Genomic DNA, 18142 nt, shown 5'->3' on the forward strand with positions numbered 1-18142 from the left:
CAGCAAAAGTTTACAAACACTGATACACAGCAGAGACTTTAAAAATAACTAGTTGGTCAGATATCTGATTTCTTATATTTAATGGAAGGAATACTTAAGGATTTATTGAAACCTTTATCATATAATACTCTTCCATTGCAATTTTGTGCAAGTTCAAGGTTCAATCACTATACCAAAACTGGCAGCTAAAGATTTCAGCCTTTTTGTAACACGCCCTGGAGATTTTAAAAACACTTTATTTAATAAAAGTTAAACATACAAAACTGAAATTAACACACATCCTAAAAATCATCTTCCATTGATAGGAAGACCCTTTTCTATATAAGTATTTGGCTTAAACTCAACTTCGGATAACTGTGATGTTCACACCAACAAATGCTGGCAACTTGATCTAGTTAATTAAAATTATAAACTCAGCTACATGAACATAATATACAGGGCAATTATGGTAAGATTAATGCACAAGAAATACAAGAAATTTTTAATGATGAAACATTCAGTACTCTTGTTCATTAATTTAGCCTTGGTTTTTTACAAAAATAGTATCTACACTGTATACAGGGCTATACATCAGCTTTTTGTTTTCTGATACAAACATTACATGTCCAAAAAAAACAGTACCACTACTGTAAATTAAAGGGAAAAGCAAACATACAAAAACAAATGAATTCACAAAACACCAAACGAAAACACCATCCTAAACATGTTTTTCTACATAAAATCAAATGAATAAAAACAAAAGCTAACTCAATTTTAGAGATGGCCTAATTGGCTTAGGAAACAAGTTACTAAAGGAAATATCTCAAAACAAACTGCCATTATAAAATAACCCATCTTTAGGTTTACCTTGACAGTAGCTAGGTTTTAAAGTTGAAAACAAAAAAAAGATCTCTAACAAGAGGTTGGTGTTTTGCCTTCATGTTCCAATGAATTGTGTGTCAAATTCCAAGTTACAACTGTAAGTGGGAACTTGGTTTTAGTATATCAATTCCTCTGAGTGCCAAATGAAGCAGCTTCTATCTAGAAAAGTTGTCTTATTTAATAAACTGAAGGAACTATGGTAGGAATAATGAAAAGTTAAATGAATAAGTTTATCAAATGCAATTTCTTCAAGTTTCATTCTATTGACAACAATGGTATCTTCCTTACTCACCTAGCAAATAATTTACCTTTAGAAAAATATAAGGATAAAAAGGTAAATGTAAAGCCCTGCAGAGATGAAATCCAACAGTTTTTCTGATTATTGAGGCATCAAATGCCTCACATTGTATTTAGAAGTATCTTGATACTGTGTCATAGGTTTATCAGCAATTCCACAAGTTCCTACTCCAACTTTGCCAGTTACACTTTCAGGTGAAGCAAAAATACTCCTCTTTACCTAGGGAAAAGAAAACAAGTCATTCTTAATTAGTTTTAGAAAAATTCTAGTGTCAGCTTTTGTTTGCTTATGGTCAAAAATGAGTAGTGAAACAGTTTGGAGCTGGAAGAAGCCATTTACTTACAAGTTAATATTCATAACACTCACTATTCAAAGACCTAAACATTTTAGTTTTGTAATTCAAATCACAGTTTATGCTGTGAGCTATCTATTTTGGCATGACAACTCTATTTGTATTCAAGTTTGTGGTGAGGCATGTTGTGACGTTTAAATCGTGTAGACCCTTGCCGTTTGTTAAATCATAAACTAAATATTGTTAGGAATGGGATGCACTAGTTTCCATGTCTACCAGTGAGGCATCATCTTGAAATAAAGGGAAATAAGATATGAGTGAAAGCCCTTTTTAACTTATATGAATGCTATAGTTATCCCAGAGAAGTTCATCAAGGAAATTTCAAAGTTCTTTTAAATAAAATCTACCAGTGATGCTTATAAAGGCATATAAATTAAACACCGTTCAATAAATTGCCTTGAAGTGATCTATAAGGTAACAAAATAATTTTTCACTTTTCTGTAATTCCTAATTTGTAATGTCTGCAGAGACAATAGTCATAAATGATCCAATAAGCCAAACTGAGGACTGATTTAAGAACTGGTTATTCACATAGTTTTGAAAATTTAAGAACTTCCTTTTTAATTATAGCTAAGTAATTTTAATTATAAAATTCTTTTAATGATAATTCTATTTTTAGGTACGAAAAGTGTGATGAAGAGATTTACCAACCTGGCCTTTTTTATTTTTAGAATAGGCTCTGTTGTTGAATTGCTGCCATTTAACCTTCTGGTCTTCTCTTTCTTGCTCAAGTTCTTTTATTCTTTGTGCTTTTTTCAAAGCTTTCTTCTTTTTATATTCACGCTGTTGGGCAATCATTTCTTTTCTATGTGAAAAACAAAGCTAAATGTCAACTCTTAAAATTTAAAAGATTAACTTCTTTGTGGACCTTAGCAATGCAGAAAAAAATCCAATAAACATACCCTCTTCTGTCCATGAATAGAAGCCCTCGTCATTAACATCACTACCAATACCTAGCACTATTAAGAAATGTACGTATTTGGGGGCTGGAGATTTAACTCAGTGGCATAAGCGCCTGCCTTGCAAGCAGGCAGTCGCGAGTTTGATCCGCGGTACCCATAAAAAGGAAAAGGCAAAAAAAAAAAAAAAAGGAAAGAAAAAGAAAAAGAAATGTACGTATTTTTAAAACAATATATAGTGTCACTGGACATTGTATGTTGCTTTCAAACAATCTATTACATAAATCAAAATTTTCAACTGTAACTTACTTGATTTTATAACTTTTACTAGCTGTGTTTTAAAAACTTTTACTAGCTAAATATTAACAGTAACCACTAAAGAGTTTACCCAGATGTCACTTCGGCAGTGTGTTTACATACCAACTATACTGAGTGCTGCTTGTGTAGGTGGCATTTCAGCCAAGTCAATTCTTGTATTGATAAACTGTTGCTTTTATATTTCCTGTTATATTAGCTTATAAAAATTAATGAAAAAATACAATTTTGGTCATACTGTACCTAAATAATTGGACTGATAAGTGGTTAATGGCTGGCTAACCCTTTACTACTTTTCAAATAGACATAATTAACTAGTGTAGGGGCTAGGGATTTAGCTCAGCGGCATAAGCACCTGCCTTGCAAGGTCGTGAGTTCGATCCCTGGTACCGTAAAAAAAAAAAAAAAAAAAAAAAACTAGTGTAAGTGCAGCATTTGAAGAGATTCAATGTACATAAAACTTTTTACCTCACCTGAAAGAAAAAAGCAACACACACACACAGAACCATAACTAACAATTCTTAAAACCACTAACTAATAAAAGGAAAAAAATCTGAGGGTTAAACGTGTGGCAGTACTTGTCTTTATAATCATAGGAGACTGAGGCAAAAGAATCTCAAGTTTGAAGCCAACATGAGCAACTCAGCAAGACCCTGTCTCAAAACATAATTTTAAAAAATGGGTTGCCTAGCATGCACAAGGCTCTGATTCAATTCCACCATTACAAAAACTATAATCGAAACAAAACCTGGAGTTTCCAAAAGTTCTAAAAAAACTAAAAACAGGATCAGAGCCTGAGACTACCAAATCTGCTGGGTTAATATCAAGGAATAAAAAATGAAGAGATCTTTATCTTTAAGACAGGGGAAGTCTAGGTGCCCCTGTACATCACCACCATGAATCTAAGCACAGCTTTTTACACAGAATCAAACGACTAGAACCAGAGATTAAACACTGTTTCACAATATCTCTACTGAAGATTTCATATGTTATTTGGAAGCTGTAAACTTCATTCCCACTCTCATTTCTTGGATTCAAGCTACCATTCATCTCATACGTGGGACTACAGCAATAGTTGCCTTTGACTGATTCTTCTTAAACTGTATTACATTATATTTACTTTACTTCAAAAAGTGCTTTATTACCTGGCTTCTACCTATCAAACCTCTTATCAAACTATCTACCTTCTAGCACCAAGTTTTTACCAAAGGAAATTATGTTACCTCTATGCCCCCACCCTTTATAAAGTACGAATTTAATGAGTCAGTACATGTAAAGAACTGTGCTACAAGCTTTATTAATGCTATCATTTAATTCCCAAGACCTAATAATTTAGGTTAACTGTTGCCTGTTTTACAGACAAGAGATGGTAAATAGTTTGTCCAAAGCAAACACGCACATTAATGAGAACTTCAGTTCCAGATATATACGCAGTCAATAACTTATAGTATTTTTACTTTGCTAACTTCTATTCTTCTGAAATCTCAGTTCAGATGTCATTTCCCCAAGGAAACTGCCCTAATAATTAGTTTCAGCATCTCTGTTGTTCCCTTTGAGTACCTGTTATATGAGAGGCAGCACTGAGGACTGAACCCAGACCTCTGCAGTGAGCTACATATCTTCAGCACTTTTTTATTTTGAGACAGTGTCTTAGTAAATTGCTAAGTTTCCCAACCTGGGCTCAAACTTGTTAAAATCTTGCCACAACTTCCTGAAGTGCTGGAATTACAGGCATGCGCCACCATGGCCAGCTATTACTAAAACATTTCTCTACTTATGTGTTTTTCTCTCTGGATATTTATTTCTGTAGGGAAAAGACTTATGTTCATCTTTATTGTGAAGATCCAGTAAGATCTGGCTTAAACAATATGGTAGGAAAATATTCTTAGTATACAGTATCTCATAGCTATTGAATACCTACCTGGGAACCAAAATGTCTCCATTTTACATAAGTGTACGTAGAGACCATGCTGCCCCTCTAGCACTAACCTTCACAACAATGATGAACAGAATTACAGCTTCCTCACCTCAGTCTAGCTTGCAAAGATTCTCTTGTAGACTACCTACTAGCAAATGGAGACCACCTAAAATATGAAAGTCAAAGCCACTTACTTTGACATGGGTTTGCTGCCACTGTCCTCCTTTGCCTTCCTTCCTTCTTCTACAGGCTTGAGGTTCAACAGTGGAGTCACTTCAGCATTGCCATAACCAGCAAAGGTGATTGCAGCGGTGCCGTTTTCCTCATCTATCTCCTCGATCTCCGCTTCGTAACACCTGTAAAGATATCATGGCTGTAAGCAGGTGAGTAAAGATTTAGTACTCAGCCTACAAGACTTACACTGCAGTGACTCAATTATTACATGTCTAAAATGAAACTTTTAAAATGGTTCTTTTGGCAAAAACAATATTAAAAAAGTGACTGAAGTTAGGTACCTGCTATTAAAAAAAGAAACCCTAATCAAAATACTGCCGAGAAAATCTTGTACTGTCCATCTAGTCAATGTGCTTTAATCTTTTTGAGAAGTGGCATTTTTACAGAAATGATTTTAGTGTGTGCACTTTACAGAAATCTCAAAATCAACAATTTACTTAATTTTTAACAAAAAAATTTAGAAAATACAGTGGTACCTCAGTCTACAAACTTCTATTTATGAACAATTTGGTTCACAAACAAAAGCATTTGGTAAAATTTTGCTTTTGTTTGTAAACTCTACATTGAGTGACAAATAAAACTGTGGCCATCTTTCCCACATAAACACAAACATGACCATTTTTTCCAGAGTTGTGGGACAAATTAAGTTTGTAAACGAAGGCACCACTATGTACATGCATTTCCCCCTCCTCTGAGGTCCAAGTCATTTTTCTCTACCAGTCTTCATCTAAAGCTAAAACTAAACTATATTACTAGTAATCACTCAAGAATTAAACTGGCTGTATCAACTACATACCTATAAAGAAAAACACTGTAGTTCAAACTGAATGAAAACATCTTACCATTGTATTTTATTATTTCATGTTATAGTTAGGGTTTTTTCTACACTTACTGTCCATCTTCACTCCAGATTGCCATACACTTGTCTCCTACTTTCCATGAATGAGTGGGCTGAGTAGAAGCAAAACTGTCGGAACTTGTAAGAGTTTCTGAAGGTTGAGTTGACAGAAGGTCTTTGGTTAATTCTATAACTTCCTAAAAGAGAATAACAAAAACCGTAACATTTTTTTAAATGCACACTGTCAACTTTAGACTGATGACAGGTCTTAAAACCACTTATTAAGTACTATTTCATGTATAGCTCATAACACTACTAGGAGAATATATCATTATCTCCATGTAGAAAAAGAGATACAATCTATTATACTAGTAAGCAGTGGAGCTGTCATTTAAGCCTATACAGATATCCTCAACCATGAAATACTAATGGAAATAAAGTAGACTGACGTTTATGCCATGCATTACTACTAAGTTCCTATTTTCTTCAAAGATGAGAAAATATGGAGGGACTGAATAGTTCAAGATCTCATTTATAATGTCACTATATTTCATGCAGCTATAGTACTGTTTTAGAGGGCATTATTTAGCAACAGTATTAACTGTCCAGCCAACATCCTCTCCACAAATCTTCAAACACCTGAAGTATCCTTATTAGTAAGCAAAATGTTCCTACTTCTACATCTCAAATAGTACCGGCATGTATAAAAGAAATTAGTAGTCTTCTTACTCATTCACTATGAACCTTACCTGAACTATAAAGCAAACTATCATTAGACTTAAAATATTCTATACTTTAATATTTAGTAAGCACATTAGCACAGCTTCATTTGAAAGGAAAAAATAATAAAAAGTAACAGGCAGGCAATGCCTCTCTGTGACAAATATTTCTCCTAAAGCAGGATTATATTAATCTGTTGGATTTGAATGTTAGAAATGGTTTAAAAACTTGTGAAACAGTACAAATTGGTAATATTTTGCTACTTATTTATTTTTACTCTATCGAAAATCTATACTATTTATATCTTATTTGATTCAAGAACTTGCATAGCTGCTCCCTCACACTGTTGAATTTAAAACATATTGTGTATATGGGAGGAAAAACTGGCAATATTAAACTTAGGTTCTTTTGGCTCAAACTGAGGTTTCATAATAGTAGCTCTGGTTCGGTAGCCAAGAAAGTTAAATATTACCTCTCTCCTGAAGATTCTAAATCTTCTGGCTACTTATGAAAAACTAGTATTTGGGCCTTAAAAAAAAAAAACAATATTAATCTACTGGAGAAAAGTCAGCTTTATGGGTTAATAAACTAGAAGACTTTTTTTTTTGTACTGAGGAACAAACACACAACCTTGCACTTGCCAGGCGGGCACTTATGCCACTGAACTAAATCCTTGGCCGCTAGAAGACTCATATTTGAATTCAAAAATTCAGGAGAGTAGTATTTCTAAATTTTGCCAAATAGCCATTTCTTTTTTTTTTTGTTGCCCTAAAGGGAGAATACAACTTTGTTTCTGAAGTGCTGGAGCTGTAAACAGACCTTTGCAAGCTTGGCAAGCACTCGACTAGGGTCACAGCCCAGCCCTCAAACACTTATCAATCAGTACTTTGCAAAAAAAAAAAGCAGGAAGTACAGACAATGTAGTATACAGAGGAAATGATCTAGTTTTCTTATTAGCCACTTTTAGAGCTGGGAATATAAGCCAGTAAGCCTGACTCAAGCGCCCACAAAATTCCATCATCAAATACTTCCACATCCTACTAAGGATTATTTAAATAAAGCACACGCACAAATTTCGGACTTGTAATCTTAGATTTAGAATTCCTTATAAGATAGGACATTTTTCTACTACCTTCATAAGAGAATATATTTCATTTTCACCAAAGAAAAGGGTCCTGAAAAGCTGTGCATATTACAAAGAATTTTCAGAGCTCTATGCTGAAATGACCTTTTTTTTAAAAATTAAAAAAAAAAAAAAGATTCAGAGCATCATTCCTACTGTTCTGTAATTCTGCCAAGGTTTTTACATACCCTCCCAGCAAAACTATGAAGAACCCTGTAATTTTTTTCTTCACATGTGCACATGGACCAAAGTATTAGAAAAACTATTTTACGTATGAGGGGGTTCTTAAAGGTACATACCATTAATTACTTTTCCTCCCCCAAGTCTGAGTTCTGAAACTGCTCCTTCATTGACAGATGGGCAGCAGTTACAGTAATCGGCAATTCCAGGAAGCATCAGGTGTTGTGATCTACATATCAGCAGGTCAAAGGGGGTGCATTCAAGCACTCTGCTTACTGAAGGAAGGCGTTTCGGGGATGCAGAGAGCCACTGTAATATATGAGACAAGTGACTTGACCCCTGCCTCCTTTAGAACCAGTTTATTTAGCAAAACAGCCTAATAAATTGACTTTTTTTTATCATCATAGACTGCCGGGGAGCTGATCGGTTAGCTAGCCTGGATTTTACTTTCCCTATTATTTCTTTAAAAAGGGGGTCGGGGGGAAGGTAGTTAGGACTTCTTCAATATGCTGCCTCCTGAGTAACTTTATTCTATATGAAACATAATACATAAAAGCAATAAACATAGGAACCTTACTGGAAAAACAGAAGCCAATGAAAAAAACTCAGGACATAGTATAATCAAAAAGCAAATATATTAATAACCAGGATAAGGACAGATTCCATAAGAAACCATATGATGATCCAAAAATATGGAACAAGAAAGCCACAAAATAAGTAATAAGTAACGTGAGCAGACTTTTCACCCAAACTAACAGGCAGAACTAAATGCCAATGGCACAAGATATATGCCAAAAAGAAGAAAAAACAGGGGGGCAGGGACACGAAGCAAAATACAATCTCTAACTGCAGTTTCAATAGAAACAACAATTACTAGGTGCACTCAAGATACCCAAATGTTTTTCAGAATTCCATCTACTATTGAAAAAATGCTTTTCACATTTGAGAAGTTTTCAGTTCAAAAACAGACCTCTATTTAGTAACTAGAGTCAAATTTTCCCCCTCATGATAGAGTAAGAGATAAACTAACCAAGAATTCTGCATTATCACTATCTGAGGTATTAGCACTGAAGCTTTCTGAGTTGGTAGCCTAATATGTAGCCATATTTAGCTGTCTAATTGAGTAAAATTAAAATTTCAATTTCTCACTTACTCTGGCTATACTTCAAATAGCCACAAATAAGGTTAGTGGCTGTGGCATTCAACAGCAGAAAAGAACATTTCCATCATTATAGAAAATTTCATTGGACAGTGTTGTTCTAAGTGATTAAAGCAAAGAGAATATTTATATATAAATGATTCTCAGGTCATTAACTGAACGCTAGCACCTTTTAGGTACTACTATACTGTCTTATTACAATAGTTTCTCCCTGTAACATTTTCCACTACAATCAGATTAAGACACTGTGCCTGGAATTTATTTTAGAAATACTAAAAGTACCAGATAATAATGCTATTTCAAACTCCACCCTCAACTCCACCTTACCAGTTGCATGTATATATCTCCCTCCCACTGCTAAGAAAGCATTATACACTATAAAACACTGGCATACGAAGTTTTTGTCAAAGGAAAAAAAAGGGCTGCTTTTAAGTTGACAAAGGGAGATAGGCCATCTCTCTGAGGTGAGAAGAAAGCTGGTTCCCAAGTAAGTCAGTTTGCCTTTGTCACTTCCCTTTTAGTACATGTTCACAGATGAAATGGAGCAAAAGTCAACTCCTGGGCATTTTTTATAAAAGGATTCAGACAGGAAGAATTTGTTCACAAAACACCCTTCTTTCTCTCACTGACAGGCACACTGAAATCCTCAGGCCTAGTTACTACATATTTTATGTTGGATCCTGTTCGAAATCTCAAGAGCTTTTAAAAATAACATACTATTGCAAATTTATCTTAAATCTAGAATTTGGAAATACTCAACTTGTCTTCAGCTATGCTCAGATAAGCCCATTCAGAATCCCAACTATAAACCTCACTTAAGTTTTGTTTGCAGTTGTAATATTCCTAAAACCTAAATGTTTTAATGGGCAACAGGATGATAAAGGGAAACATTATTTGGATAACATAAAGAAATTAGTAGAGAGACATCATCAAAACACCCTGGAAACTTAAAAATCTAGTTCAGAATTTTAAGTTCTCAAGATGAAAAATCATATATATAGGTAACATTCACAAGCTGTATGTGGTGTTATTCTTAACTCAGTGTCCTGAAAACAAGAGATACTTACAATCATGGCTCTGTCTTGAAACCCCGGCACAGTTTAGAAGTTTTATACTTACTCAAATCTCCATGACAAATAAGATATCCGTTTTACCACATCAACCCAACTTCAGCAAGGGCCAACATTTGCACTATAAAAACTCAGTCTTAACTTCAAATGACTATATAACATTAATACAGAAAAACATGTTTCTCTCTAGATGTTTTTGTTTTGTATTTTTCATACAAGGTATAGCCCACTAGCTTTGAACAGAAAGGCCACACTTTCACTTTCAATGAATCTTAATTAGGTTATATTTTTCTCCTTTAACTTTGAACTTACTTTCCCTTGCCAACTCTTGAAAAATAAAAATATGTTCACATAATAGTTTCTTCTTTTGAAATTTTGAGACTTTCAAAAATCAACTTTTTTTAAAATCCCAAGAGCACACCGTTTTGATAACTACAATGTTTCATTTGTTTTGCTACATACAAATTGGAAAAGCAACTGGTTTTCTACAAGCCTCACCCTTTATATACAGTTTTGGGCAGCCCACCTTCCTACAAGGGTACTTTAAGTACCTATGGATTCTAAACAATAAATCACTTGAAAAACATAACAATACTCTTTTTAAGCAATGTTAACTTCAACTGTCCATCTATACTTACTTGTAAATCTTTCTTCAATTTTAGCAAATCTTCATTTTCTCCATTTCCAGATAATGCAGCTTCTACTTGCTGCAGTTGAGCTTTGTAACTTGCCAGTTGCTTTGCTAGATCCTCTGACATCTGGGGGATATATAAAGGATAAGACTATGAAAATAGAGCTGAATATCAAATCATAAAAACTAATCTGCCTGAATTTACAAGTTTTGCTCCTACCTTATTAACACTGTAGCTTAATTCACCACTAGTTTTACTTTTACTTCAGACCTGAGCTAAACCACAAACTTCAAGACAACAGATTCTGCAGATCATAAATGTTTGATAAATTCAATATTAAAAGAAAATGCTTGAGATGTAAGGAAAAATTTTAGGGTTTTTTTTTTGGGGGGGGGTGTCTTTTTGAGGCAGGCTCTTCCTATGTAGTTCAGGCTGGCACTGAACTGACTTTGTAGCCCTGGCTCGTCTCAAACTCAACAATCCTCCTGCCTCAGCCTGCCGAATGCTGCGATTTTAATTAGTTACAGGTTAGGCAATGATCACAGTTTACTACACGTCGTTTAAGTAGTACCAGTCTGACAGCAGTCTCAAAACTTCAGAAAAACCACTTATTTTTAAGCATGACAGGATACATCCAAAGCGAAATAAAAATGGCTTTTAGTTAACTACACAAACATCATTCTTCACTTGAATTATTCAATTATGAGTATTCATAGCTCTCTAAAACAGAATCTTCCACCCAGTCACTTAAATACGTAGTTACAGATGTATTTTAAGCAACCACAAAATACTCTCCCATATAGGCATCCTAAGAAAAGTGCCTTTCACCAGTGTCACCGATAATCTGAAAATAAGCTACGCATTAATCCTTTTCTTGATAATTTCTAAGCAAACATACGGGACTTTCTAGATTCCGGAGAGCGCCTGGAATACAGACAGACTCTAAGGGTTAAAGCCAGCCAAGCTGCTCCCCTCTCAGGCACTCAGCACCTCAAAGCCCGCCACAACTCTGCCGATTGTTTCAGACCTAGAAGCTCAAACTCCCCGTCCAGGGGCACCGCCGGGGCCCTACCCCAACACACGATCTCGGCGGGACCCAACCCCCGCCCCGCACCGACCCCCGATGGCTGCTCCAGAACTGCCGTGTTCGCCGCCGCGGCCCACGGCCCATGGCCCCACTCTGGTGGGAGAGAGGGACGGGGGCCGCCGAACCACAGCGCCCGCGCCCAGACCTGTCTTACAAGGCAGGCTCGGTGGCCTGGGGCCTCCGCTTCAACCGGGGAACGACCAAGGCCCGGCGAGGCCTGCCTCTCCTACACCGAGTTTGTTACCTTGTGTGGGACTAGGGGTGGGGCGGCGGGAAGGGGTTGGGGCAAATGGGCCCAGTGGCGGCAGTGGTAGCAGAGCCAGCAACAGTAGGGGAAAAAAAATCTTCTCGAGGAGGCGATTCAGTCCGAAAAGGAAGAACTCTCTTAGCAGTGAGGGGGAGGGGAGGAATGCCGGGCGACGGAAAGAGGAAAAGACAAGGCAAATGAGGTATCGCGAGATACAAAAAATCGCGAGCCGCTTCCTAGGTCACGTGATTCGTGGCGCCTTTTGCGTGGCGTCGGGAGGGCGAAGTGGGCGGGGCCAAGCAGAAAGGAAATGGCGTAGATAGGGCGCGCCGGCCTAGTAACGCGGGTTCGTCGAAACTCCATTCCGACTTGGAGCCGGGAGCGTGTGGGTAGCTGTTGGTGAGGCGCGCGTATGCGGTCGTGGATGGAACAAGATTCGATGCAGCCATTATGCTAGTGAATTTCAAAGTATAGTCCTCGAATCTGCCTCATTTACGTCACCTGAGAATTTAGTGGCTATGTATTATTAAGTCAGGTCCCAGATTTCAAAGATCCAGAAACTCTAGGAGTAGGCTTTACAGTCTTTTTTTTCTACCAGCTTTTTATTTAGCGTAACTGGTGTCCAGTTACGCTAGAGAACCTCTGCTCGACACAGTAAACGTCTTGGTAGCAAAAGAAAACAGTCGTAGCCGAAATTATTAGAGACTGATCTTGTTACTACAGTACTTGGTTTTAACTAAGTTGATTAGGTAAATCTCAACCTAACGGGGAACAGTTTCCAACTTAATAGTCTTGAATAATAAGCAGAGTATTTGAATACTTGCATTTACATTAGAAAATGCTCATGAAATATGTAATAGTACAATATGTACAGGTTTTATATGGATGTACAGAGCTGTCGAGAGGTTTGAATGCAGGCCAAACCCCTCCGTCGCCCACCTCTTTCCCCTACAAGCATCTCTCAAATATCACATGTTGCTGCTTGTACTGTGATTTTGGTAATACAATTTTGAGAGGTTGGAGATGTAGTTCAGTAGCAGAGTTCTCATCTGCTAGGTTCGTGGACCTGGGTTTAATCTCCAGCACTGAAAAAAAAAAAAAACAGCTTAAAAACTCCCCTCAAAACAAAAGTGGAATTTAAAAAACAAAGTGTAAAACCAAAACCTCATGTTAAATTTGAATCAGAATCTTTTTAGGAAGTCAGTCCTGGGGAATAAACCTAAGATCCTCCAACTGAGCTCTTTATGCAGTCTTTTTGCTTTTGGGCACAAGATCTAGCTAAGTTTAACAGGCTAGTCTGAAACTTGTAATCTTCATAACTTAGCCTTCCAGTGTACTTGGATTGAACCAGGGATTTAGCTCAGCAGCATAAGCGTCTGCGTGGCAAGCATGAATTTGATCCCTGGTACAAAAAAAAAAAAAAATTACCTCAGAGTACTTGGATTATAGGAGGCATGTGCTACCGCACTCAGAATTATGTAAGTATATATTTCTTAGAAATAATGTTATCCCATTAGAGGTTGCCCATATTTTAGTAGTTAGCTACCATCCCCCACTAAAAAGGAAATGATATGTCTTAGAAAAATGTGTGATTGTAGATCACAGGCCCAGAAAGTACAAAAGTGCAAGTTTGAGGCTAAAACACCTTTCAGAAAACAAGGAAATATCCCAAAACGAATAGGAAGTTAAAGTTAGGGAACCCTACTGGAAATACACGAATTTATTTGGCCACTTTTCTTCAATTAAAAGAAGTAATAACTATAATAGATTATCAAGCCACTGAATGCACTTTTTAAAATTCAGGGTGATAGTCAAAATGAATCATGGGGAAGAGACTTTTTCTTTGTAGAAAAATAAATGTAGCCAAGAAAGGTAAATAGAATGATAGAATTGCAAAGTTCACCATTTGCAATTCCAAATGATTCAAGCAAGGATCATTGTATTAGGATACTAGAGAAACATGTAACACAAGATACACAAATTATAAGAAATTACAAGATTGGTTTACCATGGTCAGCCACAAAGTTGGATGAGGAAGCATGCAGAGGGTGTCTGCAAGCTGAAGGCCAAAGGATTCAATCCAAGGTCTGAGGTTCACTGCAGTGTCCTGTGCAAGGCCACACCAGCAGGCTGCTGAATCTGCGACAGAAGGCTGAAGAATCTATGCCAGAAGTCTAAAGGATCCAAAAAGAAGCCAAAGAGTCTATGCTGGAAGCCAGGAGATGACGTCCAAACAGAAGGCGAAGATTAGAGCTCTTCCAAAGAATGGAATCTCATCTGTCCTCTCTCCTTCACTTTTTATACCATCCAGGAGATGAGCCACCCTAGGGTATAGAATTGTTAAACGGATTTAGTGAAGCTTCTGAATGTTACCAACCACTACAATCATCATTAAAAGCTGATGAAAGTAGGTAGGGAAAGGGACAGTGAGTACATAGATTTATGGGGTCACACAGAAAGTGTCAGGTACCACAGATTGCCTAATTACTACAAACAGCAAATATATTCAAATATGAAGAAACTCAGCAGTCACTGACAACCCAGTGATCAAATCTAGTGCCACTACTTTGGGATGACCTGACTTCATTTGCCCCTTGATTTGGTACAGCATGACATAACTGTGTCACATATAATGGAAACTGGTCCAGAATGCTTAATTTATTTATTTATTTTTGCTTACCCCTAATATAACTAAACCTTTTGCACATCTTCCAGGTCACAGGAAATACAGGCACTGAGGAACAAGTAGAATACCATATGACAATAGGGGCATCCAGTGTATGGGACATTCAATAAGGGAAGGAACTTAAATTCTTTAAAAAAAAAAGATATCATTAAACATTGGGGGACTGTCTAAATCAGGATACAAAAAGGTACAACCATCAAATGCAATGAGTATATCTTAAGTGTATCCTGGTTTGGAAAAATAAGGCTTGGAAAAACAGAAGATTTGGGGCAGACATCTGAATATGAACTAATTTATTAGATGATAATTATTCCTAATTTTATCAGGTGTGAAATTATTAAAATAACTTTAATAACTAATTTTGATAATAGTTACTTAGGAAACTGCCTTATGCTTAAATTAAGTATTAAGTATTTAGGGATAAAATATCCTAATGTTTGAACTTACTTTCAAGTGGTTTTGCAAAAATATGTGAAATTTTACCTGGCTACATATCTATGAATATGTGAACACAGAGGAAAGAGCAAATGTTAACAGTTGTTGTGTCTAGGTGGTAGATATATAATTGTTCATTGTACTAGTCTTTCAAGTGTATATATGTATGTGTGTGTGTGTGTGTATATATATATAATTTGTTTTTTTGTACCAGGGATTGAACTCATGACCTCACACTTGCCACGTAGGCGCTTGTGCCACTCAGCTAAACCCCCAGTCCCTAACTTTTCTATATATTTGACATTTTTCAAAGAGGCAAAAGATGGATAAGAGTATTCACAAACTGGCTGGAACACCTTTTAGAACAGTTTTGGGGTGTGTGTGTATGGGAATGTTGGGGAAAAGCAGCCAAGAGTTGAAGGAACTCTAGGAGTCAGGAATAGCTTTACAAGCTCAGTCTCCCAGAGTACTGGAATTACAAGTGTTCACTGTGCCCAGCTTCACCAGTCTTTAACATCCAGAATTAATTGGATTTTTCTGCCTCAAAGCCCTTAAAATACCCTTTTTATCTGAGTATTTCCCACACTCACACTCATGATGCCCCTCGTGACTTACCTTAGAAAAAAATATGAAAACAAGCAAGATAGTGTCTTGCTAAATCACTAAATGGCCCAGACTGAGATCAAATTTGCAGTCCTCCTGCCTCAGCCTCCCAGAGTCCTGGGATTATGGGTGTGTGCCATGGAGTGAGCCCTAGAGTTTTCCCCTTTCAAGATGAGTGACCCATCCTTTGACATGGCTACACATAGCTGTTGTATTGATGTGTCAGCTGCTGAGAGAAAAACAAAACAAAAACAAAACAACTACTTTAATGGAGGCCTGACTACTTGAAGATTCCACTAGGTGGCAGTCAGCATTCAGGCATCTTTTGATTTTCTGCACAAACCACCACCTCCACCACCCGGGTGATGAAGCTTCAGGGAAAACATTGCCAAGCAGTTGAGGGGAGAAGGGGTAAGAAAAACAAACATGAAAACAATGTTTGGATATATGACTTACTAACCCAGAGACTAATAATACAAGGGAACTGCAAGTGGGTTTTTTGTTTTTATTTTTTCTTTGAGACAGGATCTCATTATGCAGTTCAGGCTGGGCTTGAACTCACTGTAGCCCAGGAGTTCTCAGACTTCCAGTGATTCTCCTGCCTCAGCCTCCCGAGTGCTGGGATTACAGATGTGCACCACCACACCCAGCTGCAGGTGGTTTTAATATACACATCTTTATCTGTCCTTGCTGTGATTCTTAAATAGTTCTTGCGAATTTCTTTCTGTTGAAAGCACTGTAGACTATGTGTATGCTGTCTACAACTCTGCTGTTAACTTTAGAACATAAAATAGGAATACGGCTCCTTTATTTGAGACCCAGTATGATTTGTTTGTTTGTTTTGGTCTTTTTGAGACAGGGCCTTGCTATGCAGTTCAGGCTGACCATGGGCTCACTTTGTAGCCCAGGCTGCTCTCAAACTTGCCACAATCTGCTTGCCTCATCTTCCAAAGTGCTGGGATTACAGGAGTGCGCCACCACGCCTGCCGACTCCAGTACATTTAATAGTACTTTTATAGTGACATCCTCATCTCTGTAATTACTGCTTATAAAAGGCTCTTTGTGATCCTGGTAGGGTTTTGTGGGTTGGACTTCCTGGGAGAAGGGCTCTGAGATTTCTGTGTGCAAGGTCTATGGGCGCAAGCCCTTGGGAGGGGTGAGGGGAAAGGGTTGGCTGCTGTACCGTTACTGTGGAGGCCTGAGTTCCATTTCTCTGGAACCTGGGTATCCTATCAGAGACACCCTGACCCTGAAGTCTAGGTTGGGGCTTTATTCTGCCCCTCACTAATGGATCCATCAGGTGATCAGGAGCAAAGAGTAAGTACTTCAGCCAGCGGAGAGCCACTGCTGTGGGAAGAGTGTTCCTCAAATGAGGTGACAGTCTGTACAGTATGCCAGCCACCCCAGCCACTTGTGGTGGGGAAGGAGGCTTTCTATTTTTGGTATCTCTGACACTGCTTGTCTTACAGAAGCTTCCCGTGTGAGAAATCTTGAATAGATGCTAATCTTCTTTTCACATTCTCCTCTTCTTTTTCTGGTATTAAATAAAACCAATGGGAAAATGCTTGGTTTTTCTTGCAGATGATGCCATGTTGTTTCAGGTTGATTTCTGATGTATTTATTTACACTGTAGGAGAACTTGCTTGTGCATGTGCATCTCAGGTATGAAGATTAAGCATTTGCTCTTTTGAGGACTACTATACAGTTGGTAAAAATTATTTACTCCAGTACGTGATAAACCACTGGAGTATCATAGAAAAAAAAAAAAGAGTGGATAAGTGATCTTTTCCAAAAAAAAAACCTTTTTACACATAGATGATTGATTATTCAAATATTTTTAAGTTTTTGCTTGACCTGGCTTCTTTAATATTAACACTGATGTTCATTCCATTTTTTTCTAGTTTCACCTAAAAGATTCACTTTCCTTCTTCCCATCTTTTGACTGATTCTAGTGACCCCTGAAGATCTTTTGGATATGTTTCCTCCCTCCTCAGGACTGCAAAGCAAGATGTTAGCATGTCTTCCTTAGTCTAATGCAGGAGCATAAGAATGGGATTCCTTGTCTTCTCCGCTCTTAGCTGCTAGATGGAGTTGACTAGCTGAAGCACCAGTGTAAGCATGGCGGCATGGCTGAACATAAGTGTTAAAATCTCAGCTTGCTAGCCCACATGCAAGGCTATCAGAGATAGGGACCCGGCTTTAGCACAGGGTACACACTCCACTGACAGACCTGCCCTTCTCTTTCACCCCTTACTGCGTTTGCTTCTAGTGCCTACTTTACCTTGCATGCCTTTCCCTACTTTAGTGCCTGAGAGAACGTCTATTCAGATTGGCATAGCCACAGCATCCCAGCGTTCACTGCTACAGCTTCATTTTGCACCCTTAGTATTTTACATCTATTAGGAGGTCCCTGGGTTTACAGCCAGGCTTCTCTAGGCATCATCCAAGCAGCAGTAATCGCATTCTATCCTTTCTATCTTCAACC

At 37.5% G+C, this 18142-nt stretch overlaps 1 protein-coding gene across 3 annotated transcripts; it reads right to left on the reverse strand.

Annotated features, from left to right (window-relative positions):
• Window positions 1-216: 216 nt before the first annotated feature.
• Smndc1 (survival motor neuron domain containing 1) lies at window positions 217-12137 on the reverse strand. Of its 3 annotated transcripts, XM_063244689.1 has the most exons (7): window positions 11931-12131; window positions 10606-10725; window positions 7858-8047; window positions 5770-5912; window positions 4838-4999; window positions 2163-2316; window positions 217-1378 (listed from the first exon to the last, which is right to left on the reverse strand). In XM_063244689.1, the coding sequence occupies exons 3-7, from the start codon at window positions 7858-7860 to the stop codon at window positions 1241-1243; spliced, it is 600 nt and encodes a 199-aa protein (XP_063100759.1). In that variant the 5' UTR covers window positions 7861-8047; window positions 10606-10725; window positions 11931-12131; the 3' UTR covers window positions 217-1240. The 3 variants fall into 3 exon arrangements, with proteins under 3 accessions (XP_063100759.1, XP_003475234.1, XP_013013864.1); XM_003475186.5 differs by lacking the exon at window positions 7858-8047 and having other exon boundaries at window positions 11931-12137; XM_013158410.3 differs by lacking the exons at window positions 7858-8047; window positions 11931-12131 and adding an exon at window positions 11841-11861.
• Between the last annotated feature and the right edge of the window lie 6005 nt (window positions 12138-18142).

This window comes from Cavia porcellus, unplaced genomic scaffold (genome assembly GCF_034190915.1).
Source record: "Cavia porcellus strain 051 isolate PalLab524CR breed Dunkin Hartley unplaced genomic scaffold, mCavPor4.1 scaffold_2, whole genome shotgun sequence".
Classification (NCBI taxonomy): Eukaryota; Metazoa; Chordata; class Mammalia; order Rodentia; family Caviidae; genus Cavia; species Cavia porcellus.